General features: G+C 46.3%; 7 protein-coding genes across 7 annotated transcripts, besides 7 other annotated features; all 7 read left to right on the top strand.

The window, feature by feature from the left end:
- Nucleotides 1-3: 3 nt before the first annotated feature.
- Nucleotides 4-24: a sequence feature (AT_rich).
- A 40-nt stretch (nucleotides 25-64) lies between these two features.
- On the top strand, nucleotides 65-337 carry Tb11.03.0815 (dynein light chain, putative; the record flags this gene model as incomplete). Its single annotated transcript, XM_823031.1, has 1 exon — nucleotides 65-337. One exon carries the CDS (start codon nucleotides 65-67, stop codon nucleotides 335-337), a length of 273 nt encoding a protein of 90 aa, XP_828124.1.
- A 306-nt stretch (nucleotides 338-643) lies between these two features.
- Nucleotides 644-674: a microsatellite.
- A 971-nt stretch (nucleotides 675-1,645) lies between these two features.
- Nucleotides 1,646-1,680: a microsatellite.
- Nucleotides 1,681-2,004: 324 nt separating this feature from the next.
- Nucleotides 2,005-2,031: a sequence feature (AT_rich).
- Nucleotides 2,032-2,482: 451 nt separating this feature from the next.
- Tb11.03.0830 (hypothetical protein, conserved) lies at nucleotides 2,483-4,558 on the top strand (the record flags this gene model as incomplete). Its single annotated transcript, XM_823030.1, has 1 exon — nucleotides 2,483-4,558. The coding sequence occupies one exon, from the start codon at nucleotides 2,483-2,485 to the stop codon at nucleotides 4,556-4,558; it is 2,076 nt and encodes a 691-aa protein (XP_828123.1).
- A 217-nt stretch (nucleotides 4,559-4,775) lies between these two features.
- Nucleotides 4,776-4,797: a sequence feature (AT_rich).
- Nucleotides 4,798-4,811: 14 nt separating this feature from the next.
- Nucleotides 4,812-4,844: a sequence feature (A-rich).
- Nucleotides 4,845-5,191: 347 nt separating this feature from the next.
- On the top strand, nucleotides 5,192-5,812 carry Tb11.03.0840 (hypothetical protein, conserved; the record flags this gene model as incomplete). The annotated part of the gene is made up of 1 exon (XM_823029.1): nucleotides 5,192-5,812. One exon carries the CDS (start codon nucleotides 5,192-5,194, stop codon nucleotides 5,810-5,812), a length of 621 nt encoding a protein of 206 aa, XP_828122.1.
- Nucleotides 5,813-6,218: 406 nt separating this feature from the next.
- Tb11.03.0850 (hypothetical protein, conserved) lies at nucleotides 6,219-7,001 on the top strand (the record flags this gene model as incomplete). The annotated part of the gene is made up of 1 exon (XM_823028.1): nucleotides 6,219-7,001. One exon carries the CDS (start codon nucleotides 6,219-6,221, stop codon nucleotides 6,999-7,001), a length of 783 nt encoding a protein of 260 aa, XP_828121.1.
- A 586-nt stretch (nucleotides 7,002-7,587) lies between these two features.
- Nucleotides 7,588-9,534, top strand: Tb11.03.0860 (hypothetical protein, conserved; the record flags this gene model as incomplete). The annotated part of the gene is made up of 1 exon (XM_823027.1): nucleotides 7,588-9,534. One exon carries the CDS (start codon nucleotides 7,588-7,590, stop codon nucleotides 9,532-9,534), a length of 1,947 nt encoding a protein of 648 aa, XP_828120.1.
- Nucleotides 9,535-9,917: 383 nt separating this feature from the next.
- On the top strand, nucleotides 9,918-10,850 carry Tb11.03.0870 (mitochondrial carrier protein, putative; the record flags this gene model as incomplete). Its single annotated transcript, XM_823026.1, has 1 exon — nucleotides 9,918-10,850. The coding sequence occupies one exon, from the start codon at nucleotides 9,918-9,920 to the stop codon at nucleotides 10,848-10,850; it is 933 nt and encodes a 310-aa protein (XP_828119.1).
- Nucleotides 10,851-11,241: 391 nt separating this feature from the next.
- Nucleotides 11,242-11,273: a sequence feature (AT_rich).
- Nucleotides 11,274-11,506: 233 nt separating this feature from the next.
- Tb11.03.0880 (hypothetical protein, conserved) lies at nucleotides 11,507-15,577 on the top strand (the record flags this gene model as incomplete). Its single annotated transcript, XM_823025.1, has 1 exon — nucleotides 11,507-15,577. One exon carries the CDS (start codon nucleotides 11,507-11,509, stop codon nucleotides 15,575-15,577), a length of 4,071 nt encoding a protein of 1,356 aa, XP_828118.1.
- Nucleotides 15,578-15,601: the final 24 nt, after the last annotated feature.

Here is a 15,601-nt window from a genome sequence, read left to right as displayed (position 1 = left end):
TTCATTTAATTTTAATATAATTTTCTTCTAGTTGTAGAGGAACTTTACCGTCCAGCACGCAAAGATGATGAGTGATCGCAAGACCAATGTAAAACTGAGTGACATCAGTGAAGAGATGCAAAACGATGCACTCCTGGTAGCTGCCCGCGCCGTGAAGGAACATCAACTTGAGCGAGATATTGCTGCGCACATCAAAAAAGAGTTTGATAAGCGTCACAATCCCACGTGGCAGTGCATTGCCGGCCGAAACTTTGGCGCTGATGTCGTGCACGAGAGCAAGCACTTCATTTATTTCTACGTTGGTCAGATTTCCATTCTCCTGTGGAAAACAGGTTGAGGCACCCACACAACCCGTGTTGCGGCATTAGAAAACAGGTCAGTTGTCGTCTTTTCTCGTTTTTCGTCCTTTTCCCCCTCTTCAACCTCTCTCTGTTTCTGCCTGCGAGAATAAACAAAAAAAGGAGAGAAAAAAAGGAAAAACATGTAGATACATACTTCCCTCTCAACTATTGAACTGCGACTCCCGTGACGATTCGTCGATGTGGTTGACAAATGTCAAATTGGGCAATGAGAGCATGTCATGCTTTCTTGCCTGCCATATTTAGTTGCGGGTCCCGTTACCAAACTGAAACTTTCGCATTTGCTTCTTCTTTTCTTCTTTTTCTTCTTCCTCTGTCGATAGTTTAAACATCTAGGAAAGTTATGGCCAATATTATTGGAAACTATTATCAACTTGCAGGCGTACCAACACGGTCGAGGGCAAACCCCTACACGTAACGACATTGATGTCGTTAAACTGCAAATGAACACATTCATATCTGTAAAATAACTGTCGGGAACGGCCCTAATCGCTGTGAAGAATTGAAAGGCCCATGCTTTAATGTTTGCGACGGCTCCCATAAAGGTGTGTTGCGAGATGTGTTGTAATCTTGCTTTTGAGGAAACTGTTTTCCCGCTCTCTCTCTCTCGATATATATTTATATATAACGCCTTATTTACGTGGTGGTGGCGCTTCATCACGCAGTATTTCACAAGCTTCCGTGATGTATTGAACCCTTTTATAGGAGTCTTTATGGCAATTTGGCTTTAGGTTACGTCTTGAGTTGAGACGGAGTGCAATTGTCCCTTTGAGCGGATTTGTGAATATTCCAGTTAGAAATTCCGCTTTCAGTTTGGTCTGAAGGGGATAATGATTGAGAATTCGTGATTCTTTATCACACTCTTATTCGAGTTGGAATACACATCAATGTGTGTGTATAACTTTGATTGGGATTATCAGTTTCCCTTTGCTGTAATAAATGCTTCATCTCAAGGGGGAATGCTGAAATGATTTCATGAACAAATGATTTTTCTTCATCAGTATGTTAATTTGTGAAAAACTTTCCGCACAATGTTTCCAGAGGTGGGTACTCGAGTATTTTTTGGAGTGTTTTTTTTGTCCCTCTGCATTTGGATGTGATTGAGAGGGCTTTTTGCCTGTTTTTTTTTTTTGAAGAGTGCCCTTTGCATGAGAGCGGCGTCTTAGGCCGCATTTTTTGTGCCTTACGTCAAGCCACATTTGTTCTGCCCGTGCTGTTGAATGAAGATCCCGTGATGTTGCGTTGGTAGTAACGTCACATTGCATATGCCATTCGGTGTAGTTCACATATTATATTGTATTACATTATATAATATTATATTTCGTATTGTGCTGCTACTTACGTTTTTCGGGCGTTGTTTTGTCACTGAAAAGTTGTTTTTTTTCGCCTTGACACGTCTCGCTTTTAGAGAAGCAGGGGGAATCACTTGCTTATATAAATATATGTATGTGTATGTGCCTTTGTTTGAAAGGAATGTGCATTGTCAAATTCCCCTTTGAACTGTGAATTCGCAACTCATGTGTCTTATAAATGCGTTGTGGCTATTTTTTTTTTTCACCAACGTTTTGCTGACTCGGTCACCGAATTTTCCTCCGCTCTCGCACCTCTGATTGCATAATGATTCCTTCTTTGGTTTCTATACCTGATTATTATTATTATTTTTTTTTTTTATGCGGCCACGAAGTCGCATGCTGTGCGATCGGTACATTTCTTATGGTGATGTTTGGGAGTTCCTGTGTTCGCCCACCGTGCTTCCCCTGCATTTCAAGTGGCACTGTCTTTGAATGAGCAGTGTTTGTGCTTGCGCGCAAAGCTCACACGTTTCATTTTTTTTCCTTTCCTTTAGTGATAGAGATGAAAAGCCGTGAAGTTATGGCGATTTGTATGCATAATGAAGCGGAAGCACCACAGAGTGTTTTTTGCTTACTGGCGTGGATGTTCCTGTCGCTTTTTTTTCTTTCCGTTTTAACTCTGTTTGCCCCTAGTTCCTACCTTTCGGTCGTTTAGCTTTAATAACTGATGTTGGTGCCACCGTGTACTTTTGCGTGTCTTTAAACTTGTTTAATACCTTCATACCAACCATTCTTAATTTATTAAGTAATACTGGAAAGCAGGTTCCTGCAATGCTGGTGGCAGTTCGAGAGTTCCGCCCCGACGAGGCGCACCGCGTGTTTGGCGGTTGTCCGCGAATGCGTTACACAATTAATAACACCGGTAGTGAAGTTACAATCGCAGATGTAACGGACTCCAGGGCTCATCAAGTGCTAAAGTGTGACCTCTTCGCTCAATCAAACAGGAAGATTTTTGATCACGTTGTTCTGCCAGTAGCGCGTGCAATATTGCCTCCGTTTGCTTCGTCAGAATCCGTCATTGTAGTAGATGGAACTGAAGTAACTCGTAACTGTACATTGTTTGATGCAACGGAAGGACTTTTAGCTCAATGTTGTCGGTTGTTTATGTCCTTGTCGGTGGATTTAACTGCAGCGTTGTTAGAGGCCGTTTCATTAACCGCCATGGAGTTTGGTGATGACGGTTTTGTAAAGGATTTGATTTTAGGTGTCTCATTAGCTGCAAATAAAAAAAGTAAAGCCGACCTTGGGGGTTCTAGCGATGATCATGCTAGTGAGAGTGCAATTGCTCTCCTCCAGGATGTATCATGCTGTGAAATAAAGGACGAATATGCCATGAGAACCGTACTGGAGTGTGTGCGTGGATCTGTTTCCTCTGGATGTAGTCAATTGTTCGGGTTGTCTCTGAGATACGCCGCTTCTTCACGACAAAAGAACACAACGTTATGGTTTGTATCACTTTCTGCCTCAGAACGGGCACGTAGCGTCTGTTCAACACGACACTGCATAGTCACGGCTGCTCAACTTCTCGAATGCCGTGCGCCTCATGAGGTGCGAATCACCACTGCGCTCTCATCTCTAGTTGAACCGGCGCTACTTGGCCGGCGTCCGGGGTTGTGGGTTTCATGTTTTGCTCCCGCCACTCCTGTTGGAACAAAATTCCCGGAAACGTTTAGGGAATCATATCGTATAGCTGCCACAGGAGCCCACGTGTATGCTTCGCGCAACGGCATCAGTACTTCTTGCTCCATGTGCCTCCTTAAAGAATGGATCTGTGCCTGCAAAGGGGGCACAGCGACGCACATTGCAGATAAACATGTTGTGGGAACTAGCAAATTGGGGGAAAAGACTGACGATTTTGTATTTTACACGACGCGAGTAAAGGGACCCGAAAGACAAATCCAACGTCACATGGGAGGGGAAAACGGTATGGGCGGAGGGAAAAGTTGCTTGGCTTCAAACAAAGCATCTTACGAAAAAGTGGGATGTGCTACAGCGGCTGTGAATCACAGAAATGATACAAGTGGTGCTGAAGTTGCAGACGTTAACTCGAAGAGCGATGAATTTATAAAAGGGTGTAGCAATAAGTGCCATGATTGTCGGATCGATTCATCTGCTCATGGAAAGCACCGATGCCCTCGGTGCCCTTTTGAAGTTGCACATGGAACGTTGTGGTTTAGGTTATTTGTTCACTTGCAAAGTGAGTTAGATCGTTATGCGAGGCGTGAGCACGTCTATCGGCGTTGTGTTATGAGCCTGAAAAGGGCCCTCGTTTCTCGGCAGGTTACTTCCACTGAAGCAGCGGATAAGTCTGCACACCACAAGCAAGAGCTCCCTCTGCAAGGAGGGGAAAATAATCTTCAGGAAAATTCTGGGTGTAAAGCTGAAAAAGATGACCAGCGGGTTGAACGCCTTCGCGAGGAGTTTCGAGAGATACAAAAGTCTGATACGAGAACAGAGCGTGCTCTTGAGACATTTCTCGAGGAACTACAAGAGGAACGGAGACGCCGTGAGGCAAACGAAGAGAAGATGCGTCAGTTATTGTCATCTTTCAATCCAAAGGAGTATAACCACTCTGCGGAGGACTTAGTTTCGGTACTTCAGAAGAAGTGTGAGGCTGTGCAATGTCGGGAACAACCGGTTGAGGATGCACCAAAAGCTGAAAGAGAACAGTCCACTCATGGTTCAGCGGCATCGAAAACGGATTGTGCACCTTCTGTGGAGCAGGTCCTTTCTCCAAGCAAAATTAAACCTCCCTGGATGTTGACTCCTTCCTCTGATTCATCACTGAGTAACGTAAATGTCCTCAGAGGGTCTCGCAAATCTTCCCGTGTGGAGTCTTCCAGTTAGTGCCCGAAACGAAGGAGGAGGAAGGGGAGAGGAGATTATGTGCAGAAAATGTTGTCCGCCAGCGGCAACTGCACGGAACCGCTTTCACGACGGATGCACCTCTTCTTTACTTGTTTCCGCTCCTTTGAACTATGTAGTAACGAGGGGATATCAGACTTTCTAGTGTGTGTGTCTACGTTTGTGTAACATTATTGCTTATACATCAGTTAAGCGCAGCTATATATATATATATATATTTACGGGGGTGCCGCTGCTTCTCTTTTTTTCTTTTTTCTTTTCCTTTTTTACCTCTGCGTTGGACATGTAATAGATGCGGCAGAGGTGCACCATCACTTTATTTGTATAACATCACGAGTATTTCACCGGTGCCTGAGCAGGTCCGTGTATATTTACGATAATGTTTTGCGTGGTCCTCAATGTTTCACGATGTGGTGTACAAGCCGCATATGGTGGCGGTTTGGAACTATGATGAATTCGTGCGGCCTCCATTTCTGAGCCTTAATGGAAATGTGCTGACTAAGTGTGCATCCTAGTGGAAGCGAGGCGGAACACGAACGAGAGGAAACTTTCTAAAAAAAAGAATGCCCAGGAGGACGCTGGGATACTACGTTTCTTTTTTTTTTTCCTTTAAATATGTTTTTCTTAAATTTAGTATCCTTCCCTTTTCCCTCTCATTTGCTTTTGCATTATAAAGGTGGGATGAAACGTCTACGCCGCTTCGATAGCGACAGCGATGACGATGATGCGGATGGATATGTGGAGGAGCCACTTCTTCGGTACACTCGTGACGATAAGGATGAGATGTTGTGGGCAATGGGATTAAGAACGGAGGAACCGGACGTCGAAAGTAATGGAGCTGGAAGTAGCAGTGGTTGTGGTGAGACCGTTGAGGGTTTTGTAACTGATGTGTGCGATGGACAAATGCGCGAATCATACCAAGGCGCGTCAAACGTACGCCCTCCAGCAGTAGCGACGAGGAGGCGACATGCCGCCCTTCGTGAGGATCGAGATGTTCCGGATCACTGGAAGGGACTGATGTCGGAGGAGTTACTTCAGGTGTACTTCACAACTTTAAGTTACGCAGAATCAGGGCACTCACTAGATGATAAGCTCCTTGCGCAGTATTTGCCGTACTCCGAAGAAAGGTTCCGCCCAGTGGTGCGTGCGGATGAGCGGATATGGGAAAATTCATATTGTATTAAACCCGGTTGGCGATGGGACGGTGTCGTCCGTGGCGTTAGCACCACAAATTGATAGTTGCCGTGCGATTGCGTTTCCTTCCTGTTAGTTGTACCTGCAGTTTCTCTTCTTCTTACTGTGCAGTCCCGACAAGTGAGGTGGTCTTTAGTTCTAAGGCTGCAATTGCCACTATTAACAGTTTTGTGGCGCCGATAAGAAATGAAAATACTGACATGTAAAACACATGTCCAGATGTAGTGGTTGAATGCCTCATTCACTCAACCTCTTTGGTGGAAGGTTTGTGGTCACCTTATGAGTTGATGGGTACAGAAGTGAAGGAGTGCCTTGTGAGTGTTTTTCTTTTTGCTCTTTGTTTTCGTGAGGTGGAACAGATGCACAAATGTGTCCGTCCGAGGTTCTGAAACTCGTTTCTGTTTTCGTTTTTGAAGAAGTCAGTTTCTGCACTGTTTTTTTTTAGGATATGAGTTCGCCTAATTGTTGTCCTGATGACGGCCCTGTCGATATGCAACCCCGAAAACTGGATGAGATGAGATCTCCTCCGGCTGGGGATAGTGATGATGTGGTGGATTATATGCAACAAGCGCTGACATCTGCACGGAAAGCGGCTTACTTCTGGGGATCATTAACCGCCACAGTAGTACCCGGTTATTTCGGACGAAAGATGGGTCTTGTGCACGATTTTCTCCACTGGAACTTCATAACGGATAGGTGCATACTTGGAGCTCTTCCCGTTGTCACAAAGTTTGGAGACAGTGGAAACCACTTGGTGCAACTTGCCGGACAGCTGAGGACTAAAGATCAGGAACTAGGACTTGTTGTTGCGTGCATGGAGGAAATTGAAATACAGGGTTTTGGTGTTCCGGTGATAACCTTCGCTGATGAGACAGCCTGGCGCCAATATGTTAATCCGGATGTCGAATACTGCCATGTTCCATTGGAGGACGCGACAGCAGACGTCTCTTTCGATGTGGTTGTTTCTGCAGTTGAGCAGATTTATCAGTGTGTTGATGTGAGGAAGGAGACCGCTTATATTCATTGCAAAGCAGGCAAGGGCCGCAGTTGGATGATGGTCATGTGCTACCTCACCACGTATGGGAATATGAAATATGCGGATGCTGAGAATCTTGTCCGGGCCAATCGCCCTCAGGTTAGTCCGTCGCAACCCCAACGAGACTTTGCTATGTGTTTCGCTCAGCGGATGAAGGCATGCAAAAATGCGGCTTCGTGTTTGACCCGGTCGTAAAATGTCTGATGTAGTGAGTTCTGTGTTTAGTTATTGCTTCGCCCCTGGTCTTTCCAATCCTATTTTTAAAATTTTTTTCTCTATTTTTCTTTACTTCCTGCTGCTTTTCGTTCTTCTGCAGGGCGTACCGTTGTGATACACATGTGTTTTACTCACATGTGGTTTCTGTAATTTGCTGGTAAATTTGCGGGACAGGGGTGTGAACCTTGCGCTGCGCTGTTAGGTTCCACTGCCTATCGCTGACACAGTATTAAAACAACGCCTTGCCGTAGTTGTTGAATGCTTTCTAGTTTACGTAACCTGCTTATATTTAGGGACAATCCACCGATGTTTCATTTTCCAGAGAATGGATTTCATTTCGTAGATACGAACGGACTGTGTGGCTTGTGCAGCCCCGTCGCACCAACTCATAGTGATGATTGTGGACAAGTGCGTTGCCACGCAACTGATTTCTTACAACGAGATGGGTGCTATGTGAACATTTTTTTTTTGGTTGCCTAACGAGATGGATGTTTAAAGTTGTTTTGAAGCTTTCCTTTTTTTTTTACTTTTTTCTTTTTTGTAGTAGTATTCAAGAATTGCTTTAATGAGTTTGACACTGGGAGAATTAAGTGATGCCATTGCTTCACTTGCGGAGGGTTGCAGCATGGAGCAGCTAAGTGGCCTTGCCCAACAGTGCGAATCCCATCTGGCAAACGTTGAAGGAATCATTGACGCAGTAGAGAATGCGCTTCGTACATCGCACGGTGGGCAGCGACTGGTACTGTGGTTCTTTATTGATCGACTAGCAAAGCAACACGTAATTTTTCTTGATTCCCTCCGGCCCCGCCTGCGATCCCTTGCCACAACAGCAGCGCCAGCAGCAGACGGTCCCGAGTGGGCCGATTTCAAAAGCCTTCTCAAATATTCTATTGCAGTAGTGTTTGGTGCTCCTCTCGTGTCTCTGATTTTATTAGAGATTGATCCAGAAACACAGAAGGAAACAGCGCGTAATAATGCCAGTGCATCGGAGCGTGAGCGCGGTGTTGTGGCGCTTCACAGCTGCGCTCTGAGGACTGCTGGTGCCTTTTCGACGAAGGCTGTGATGACAGAGAGGCCCGCGGGGGCTAAACACATACTTCAAGTAAAAACTATTGATAGTCAGGTTGCAATGAACATGGCGAGCAGTTATGCACCAGCACGACCTCAAGAAATTGCTGTTCCTGAGGTTCAACCTGATGCCGATGCACCGCAAGGTTACATGAAAGCGGTTCCTGCAGAATACCTGAAGAATTATCAAAACGCGCGGCGAAAACGCCTTCGAGAGATTATGGATCGGAACCGTGAGGAGATGGACCGCCGACAGGAGGCGGAGCTTCTTAATGCAGTCCGTGGTGTAGCAGCTGAGAATGGCAAAGTTCCCGACTACTCTGATGTTGTTATGCCTTTAGAGCTTCCTCGTGACGAACATGGCGTGAAGCGCGGGTTTTTCCCACTTGGGGTGCGGTTCATTCGTGAGGCGATACGAAGTTGCGGTGGTGCGGTTGAATTGGATGTGTTGGTTAACCGTCTGTCTACTTTAGCAAGCAAAGAGGTTGTTGCCGAGTTCGGTGACGTGCGTGAGTTTATTCTTATCCACCGTCCCACTTTTCGTGTAACAAATGAAAAGGACCGTTGGATCGTGCGTCTCGCTGGCGATGAGAACTCTGATCCGACGTGGGAATCTATGCAATGTCCGCTATGTTCCAAGGTTTTGCGGGGGAGGAACCTCGCGCGTCACGTTAACTGCAGGCTTTGCGTAACGACACAAATTGCCCTTGGACTTCACGGTGAGGTGCGGAGCCCCATATCCGAACTTGCTTTCGTGGCGAAGTCTATAATTGACCGTGCAAATACATTTGATGACTGGGACCTTGAACATTTTGCTGAATGTATAGAGCGTGCGGCTGCATGTAGGCGCTTTAAACTTTCCTCACAGGCAAAGTTTGCCCCAGTCTTGAAAGCAATGCGTGTGGTACGCAACAGGTGGTTAGCGCGCAAGGGTGTTGCAGAAGTTGCCGACGCTGTTGTGAATCCTGGTGATGCGGCTATTGTTAATCTATTTCGTGTTATTGGGCGTAACGTTAACAGATTACCTATTCCCTGGATTGATATGGGAGACGTGGTTGACATGTGTAGTCGGTTTTCCACCGGCGTGCTACCGCCTTTCAACCCACCACCCCGACCAGCCGATCCCCGGATTAATTTAAACAATGAATATCCGGGGTTCTTGCTGTGTGAAAGCGAAGTGGACGATGAAGATGAACCGAGTGATGATGAGGACGCCTTCTCCGATGATGATGCGCCGACCTTCGTGTTTGCACCTCCTGTTGATTTAGCCGAGACACTCATGACAGCAGGTTTTGAGCGGGACACGAAGCGACTGCAGCATCGGATGCGAACAGCCCCACCGTTGGTGTTGCAACGGGTACTGAAGGGAGACCGTACACAAACTCAAAGGGACATGTATGCTGATGTTGTAGCGTCTGGAAACTACATTTCTGCTACTCAGTGAATCCGCTGGCGTACTTACGGTGAGGAGTGGGCATTACTCCCTGAGTGAGGGGGAAAAACAACATTAAGGGAATCATTCACTGTTAAGCGAATATGCTTCATTATTATTAAGCGTCCTGTCACCTTTTGGCACAGCATCCTTTTCCTTTATCGTTTAATATTGGCTGCATCGTGCTATATCTTTTTTTATTGTATTGCTGTGATAATATATATTTTTGTCCTTTCTGCTTATATATTTTTCTCGTTCTGTTATTCTCACCATAGCTGCGCACCATACATAAGGTAGCCCCGAAAACACCTCACACAACCCGGCTCAACTTGTTTTTTCCTAATAAAAAATTAGGGCAACCTATTCCGTTTTGTTTTTGTTAACTTTGAGGGAGAATGCATGATGGAAACTTTCTGAAGGAGGTTACTGCGGGTTCAGTTGGTGGCGCACTGGCAACTATAGTGGAATACCCACTGGATACCATAAAAGTGAGACTGCAGGACGACCCACACCGTTACCGTGGGAGTTTGAGCTGTATCATAGAGATAACTCGCAGTGAGGGCATTTTTGGTGGTTTTTTTAGGGGACTTCCATTACCCGTGATTGGTGCAGCTGTGGAAAATGCCACTCTCTTCGCTACATATCGCGAAGCCATAGGCCCGGCGCAGGATCTCTTTTACAGAAAGCGGTGTGAGCCTGACACGGAACCTTATCTTGCTGTTTTTACAGCAGCTGCCATTGGTGGTATCGTAGTATCGCACGTGTTAACACCTGCAGAGTTGATTAAGTGTAAAATGCAAGTACAAAACACACTCCCCGAGGAGAAACGCATATATAAAAACTCTGCACATTGTGTCACCTCCATTTATCGAAGTTCCGGAATCCGGGGGCTCTTCAAGGGACATGTATCCATGATCATGCGGGAGGCACTTGGCTGTGGAATGTATTTTTCTACCTTTCAATTGGTTATTCGGAATATGTTGCAGGAGGGGCAAGTCTTCACTGATGCCTCGCCTTTTGTTCATTTTCTCGGGGGTGGTTGTGCCGGTGTCGTTTTCTGGACGTCTATTTACCCAATTGACGTCCTTAAAACTAAAGTACAGACAAATAGAAGTGAATACGGTAATCTTTCCATCACTCAGGGTTTGATGCGCCTGTATAAGATAGAGGGAATGCGCGGACTCATACGTGGCTACGGCGTTACGGCTATTCGTGCTTTTCCCGGCAATGCGGTACTTATCGCTGCTTACGAACAAGTAAATCGAATATTTGAGGCACAAGGGTCCACTAATAAACTTCTTTGTGTGTGCAGCGGTTTGAATGGATAACGTACCGCGAAATAGTCTTGGTAGTGTGAGCTACACTCGAGTATCTTTTGACCCCCTTTTTTTTTTCACACTGAGCGACCGGTTGGAACGCAGCATCGCACTGTTTCCTTTTGTTCAAAAGTCGGGTCGTCTGTGGTTTAAGCTCCGCTGCATAAGCAGTGAGAGGGAGCACCAGCATAAAAGATGAATACCAATAGCTACCAAAATCCGTAGAGCGTACAGTTGTTTCAGTACGTAGTTTCCTGAAATGCGTACCGCACCAGGAAACAGCAATACGACTTTTGGTGTGACTTTTCCCTCCTCCTCTTCCTTCTTTTTCTCATTTTGTTACGAACAGTTCATGAGGTTGTCAGTTGTTGAGGGATTGCGGTGCCGGAGTAAAGTTAAACACATTAAATTAACATATATATATATATATATTTTGACAAGTTATGTTTCCCACCCATTTGCTTGTTATTCAGCTTCCCTATAGGTTGATTGCCTATCTGTTTTCTTGTTGCGCGGGGTATATTAACACCTTTCCATCCACTTTTTGCTGAAATGTTACTTTTATTTTCCCCCTTATTTTTATTCGGTAGTTTCATTTCATTTACACGAAGCTTGCTTTTTGCTTGTGTGCTCCTTTTCGTTTTTGCTTACGTTTTATACCGCTTTAAATGAGCATTCAAAAAAAGTTTGAGCTTACGGCAGAGGACCTCGACCGGGGGGTTCCGCAATTCGCATGGGATCCCCATAGCTCAAAACTTGCAGTGTATTGCCCCAACGGGAAGGTGCGAATAATATCCTCTGAAGGAAAAGGACTTCACACTTTCTCTCTTCCCAATGTCTCCCGGCTCGGGTGGGATCCTACACGCGCTGTACTTGCCCTTATTCAACAGGACTCCAGTAATGTTTCTTTACTAATGAGCAATGAGGCCGGACCCGATTCTATAGATACCGGCCTTCAGGGGTTGTGTTTCATGGCATGGTCTCCTGTCGCTTCGCTTTTGGCAGTAGGCAACACAGGCGGCGACCTCATGGTAATAAATAGTGAGACAATGAAGAAAGTGCCTGTTACTGGAACCCATGACAATCGAATTATTGATGGCGTGTGGACAGCGAGCAACAACCTTGTGGTGATTGGGGAGGATCAGGTACTTTCCGTTTCTGACGCTGCTGGTAACGTTCAACAGCGGGTAACCGTAAAAAATGTCCCTTCTTCCCTTTCGGTGATTGATTTTCCAGGTCACGGTGATCCATCATCACTTGCCAACGTAGTTGCCTTGGTTAACTGTGGCACTGTGTTGGAGCACTACAACTTGGAAACTCTCCAACCTCACGTATTGACGTTTGATGCAAAACTTGGAAATATCACGGTGTGCAGGTGCCTTGCTGGAGGATTGACATGTGTGGGGTTTACTTCTGGTGCAATGGCCCTCGTTCAAATCAACCATCAAAACTCCAAGGTATACGGTGTGACCCGACCGTTCGAGGATGCCGTGTGCGGCATGTCGTGCTCTGGGGGCTCCGGAACTTGCGTTGCCGTTGCTGGATCGAGCATCAAGTTCTTTTCTTTGGCTGACAAGCGAATAACTGAAATAAAATCAGATTCGATTCAGCTGGAGGGGGCATTAGGTGCACTACAGGACGTGCAACATAGTGGGAATGGAATGAACATAACTGTAGTTACTGACCAACCCCATTTAATCAGTTTCAAGAGGAGTGTGCCTGTCTCGAGTGTGGTGTGTGGACCAAATATTTATTCACTAACCGGATCGCGAACGGTAACGGTGAAGTCTGTCAAGGATGACCGTGTTGTCTTCACTGCGACATTAGACATGGATCCCACTTTGTTAGCTGCCTCACGGGATGTCTTAGCTGTGTGCTCTCGGAACACTGGTGCATACTACAAGGCCGGGGAAGGAGAGGCCAAATTGGTAAATACAGTGAATTACCCTTCAAATGTTTCTGCTCTGAAAGTGTCCAACAACCACGCGGCCGCGCTCTGTGACGGAAAGGTTCAACTGCACGAAGTGTGGAGCGGTGCGGATTCTATTACACTTCCGGAGAGTGGAGGCGCTGATGTTATTTCTATTGGGATAAGTGACTCCCTCTTCATGTACGCAACCCCAGAGAAAATTTTCATTGTCAATCTTGCTGACTACCAATGTGTGATGGAGCACACACCTACTACTGGAATTAAGCGAGCATTCCCTAATTTCAGCTGCACTCGGATAGCCCTCATCGACAAGTATGACGTTATGTTTATACTTAATCCTATAACACTTGTTTCCACTCAAACCGAAGGATTTGAGCAGGGGCACAAGGACATTTTATGGGATCAAGGTGACTACGGTGTGTTGGTATCTTACAACGCAAGCACGATGGTGACGTACGTTTACGCACCACATAGCCGATATGGGCCAACAGCCGAATCTGTGGTTGTCAAGGATTCAAAAACTGTCAATCTTATCACCAATATTCCAAGTGGCTTCACTCCACTCGGTGTAATGAAGGGTACCGTAACGCTTCAGGGCCCATGCAACGCTGTAGAATCTCTCACACTGGCTTCGCATAACCGGGCCACTTCTCGTGTACCAAACTCGGAGGCGTTCTACAATAACTTTTCTTTGAATCACCTACGGTGGGCGTCCCAAAATATTAGTACACCACAAGAGGCTGAGGACTTGGCCGTGAAGGCACTGCACATGCTTGACGTTGAACTCGCCATCCGACTCTACCGGCAATTATCCCAACCGAGCCTCGTCATGTATATTGAGAGCATTAAACATATAAATGAAAAGAATCTCCTGATAGGACACGTCTCTATGATTATGGGGTACTTTAAAGATGCGCAGAACTTTTTTCTTCGTTCCTCGCAGCCTCTTTGTGCCTTACAAATGCGGCACGATCTCATGCAGTGGGAACCGGCCTTGACTCTTGCGAAGCAGTTGGCTCCAGAGAAACTACCCATCTTATCTAAGGAATATGCTCAACAACTTGAGTACCGTGGGGAGTATGCGAATGCCCTTGAAATGTATAGGGCAGGTGAAATGGCAATGCCGAAGGGACATGCGAGTACTGAACTGACTGCTGCGCAGGGTGAAGTAAAGAAACATAATGCTGAGTGCTTGCAGGGATCAGCGCGATGCTTGTTACGCACTGGCGGAGTACAAGAAGGTGTGAAGTTGGCGGAACAGTCTAATGATTTGGCTTTTGTCACAGAATGCGCAGAAATTTTGGAAAGCCTCCGGCACTGCGACGAGGCTGCGCATTTGTACGAGAAGGCGCTGAATTTTGAGCACGCCGCGAAGCTGTATATTGTGGATGCACGAAACTTAAAAGCAGCAAGTCGCATCATCCCTCGCATTACATCTCGCAACATCATTGGCATGTTCGCTAAGGGAAAGGAGGAAGAAGGCGCATTCTCTGAGGCAGAGAAAGCGTATACACAGGCGGAGGACTGGGACAATGTGGTACGCATTAGAGTTGAGAAACTAAACAACTTGCAGGGTGCGTACGATATTGTCCGTCAGACGCGGTCGGTTGCTGCCGCGTCTGTTGTAGCAAACATGTGCAAAAAGCGTGGTGAGTTTTCTGTCGCCGTCGAGTTCTTTGTCCTTGCGAAGGCCTTCTTTGAGGGGTTTGAGCTGGCGAAGGAAAAGGGCTGCATGACTGCATTAGAGAGCGCATTGCTTTCACAAGTTCAGCTTACTGATGGTGTGGCTCCAGCTGCTAATCAAAATGAGTTTTCGGCCATAGCACGCCACTACGAGCAGAATGTCAAACCAGGGCAAGCGGGATTGTTCTACCACATTGCAGGCAATTTTCCGTATGCACTGAAGAACTACCTTGAGGCCGGTCAACCAGAGGATATTGAGAAGGCCATCGAGGTTGTCGGAAGGTCTCGAAGCGATACATTGACTAACAAACTTATTGACTATCTTATGGGAGAGACAGATGGGGAGCCGAAGGAACCATCGTATATTTTTAAGTTGTACATGGCCCTCGGGAGTTATGAAAAAGCTGCCAAAACATCTGTGCTTATTGCTACAAAAGAACAGGAGGTGGGGAGCTACATGGCAGCCCACAGGACACTCGTGGAGGCCTTCCGTATTCTCAGGGATAGAAAGATGCGTGTGCCCAACGACCTGCGACGGAGTCTTATGTTACTACACTCGTACGTGATCGTAAAGCACCTCATCAAGGTGATGAATGATGATGAAACGGCTTCCCGTATGCTCCTGCGCGTGGTACGGAACATCCAAAGGTTTCCGCAACACATTTCCACTTTATATACATCCACCGCATTGCAGTGCCTGAAAAGCGGCTTCAAGAAGTCTGCGTTTGACAACGCCTGCATCATTATTCAAAATGAGAGGTACAGAACTGAGTTAGATGACAAAAACCGGAAGAAGATCGAAGCCATAGTGCGCAGACGCGGTAAAGAGGAGTTAGAAGATCCCCAAGAGGATACGTCTCCATGCCCCTTCTGCGATGCCGGAGTGCTCGAGACGGAATTGGAGTGCGGATCCTGCAAGAATACGCTTCCTTTTTGCATTGTGACAGGGAAACACATGGTCAAGCAAAACTACTCTGAGTGCCCTGTGTGTCACTTCCCTGCTTTGTATACTTCGTTCATTACACTGTTGCGACAGTCTCAGGTGTGCCCCATGTGTGAGAACATGGTTGACCTGAATCAGGTGCAAAGACAAATCGATCCTGATTTGAAGACTCATCTTCTTTAGAGAAACTGTTTGTGGTGAGTGTGG

The sequence above is a fragment of the Trypanosoma brucei genome (genome assembly GCF_000002445.2).
Source record: "Trypanosoma brucei brucei TREU927 chromosome 11 chr11_scaffold01 genomic scaffold, whole genome shotgun sequence".
NCBI lineage: Eukaryota > Euglenozoa > Kinetoplastea > Trypanosomatida > Trypanosomatidae > Trypanosoma > Trypanosoma brucei.
Note: the sequence above shows the minus strand (reverse complement) of the source record. Positions and strands in the feature narration are given on the sequence as shown.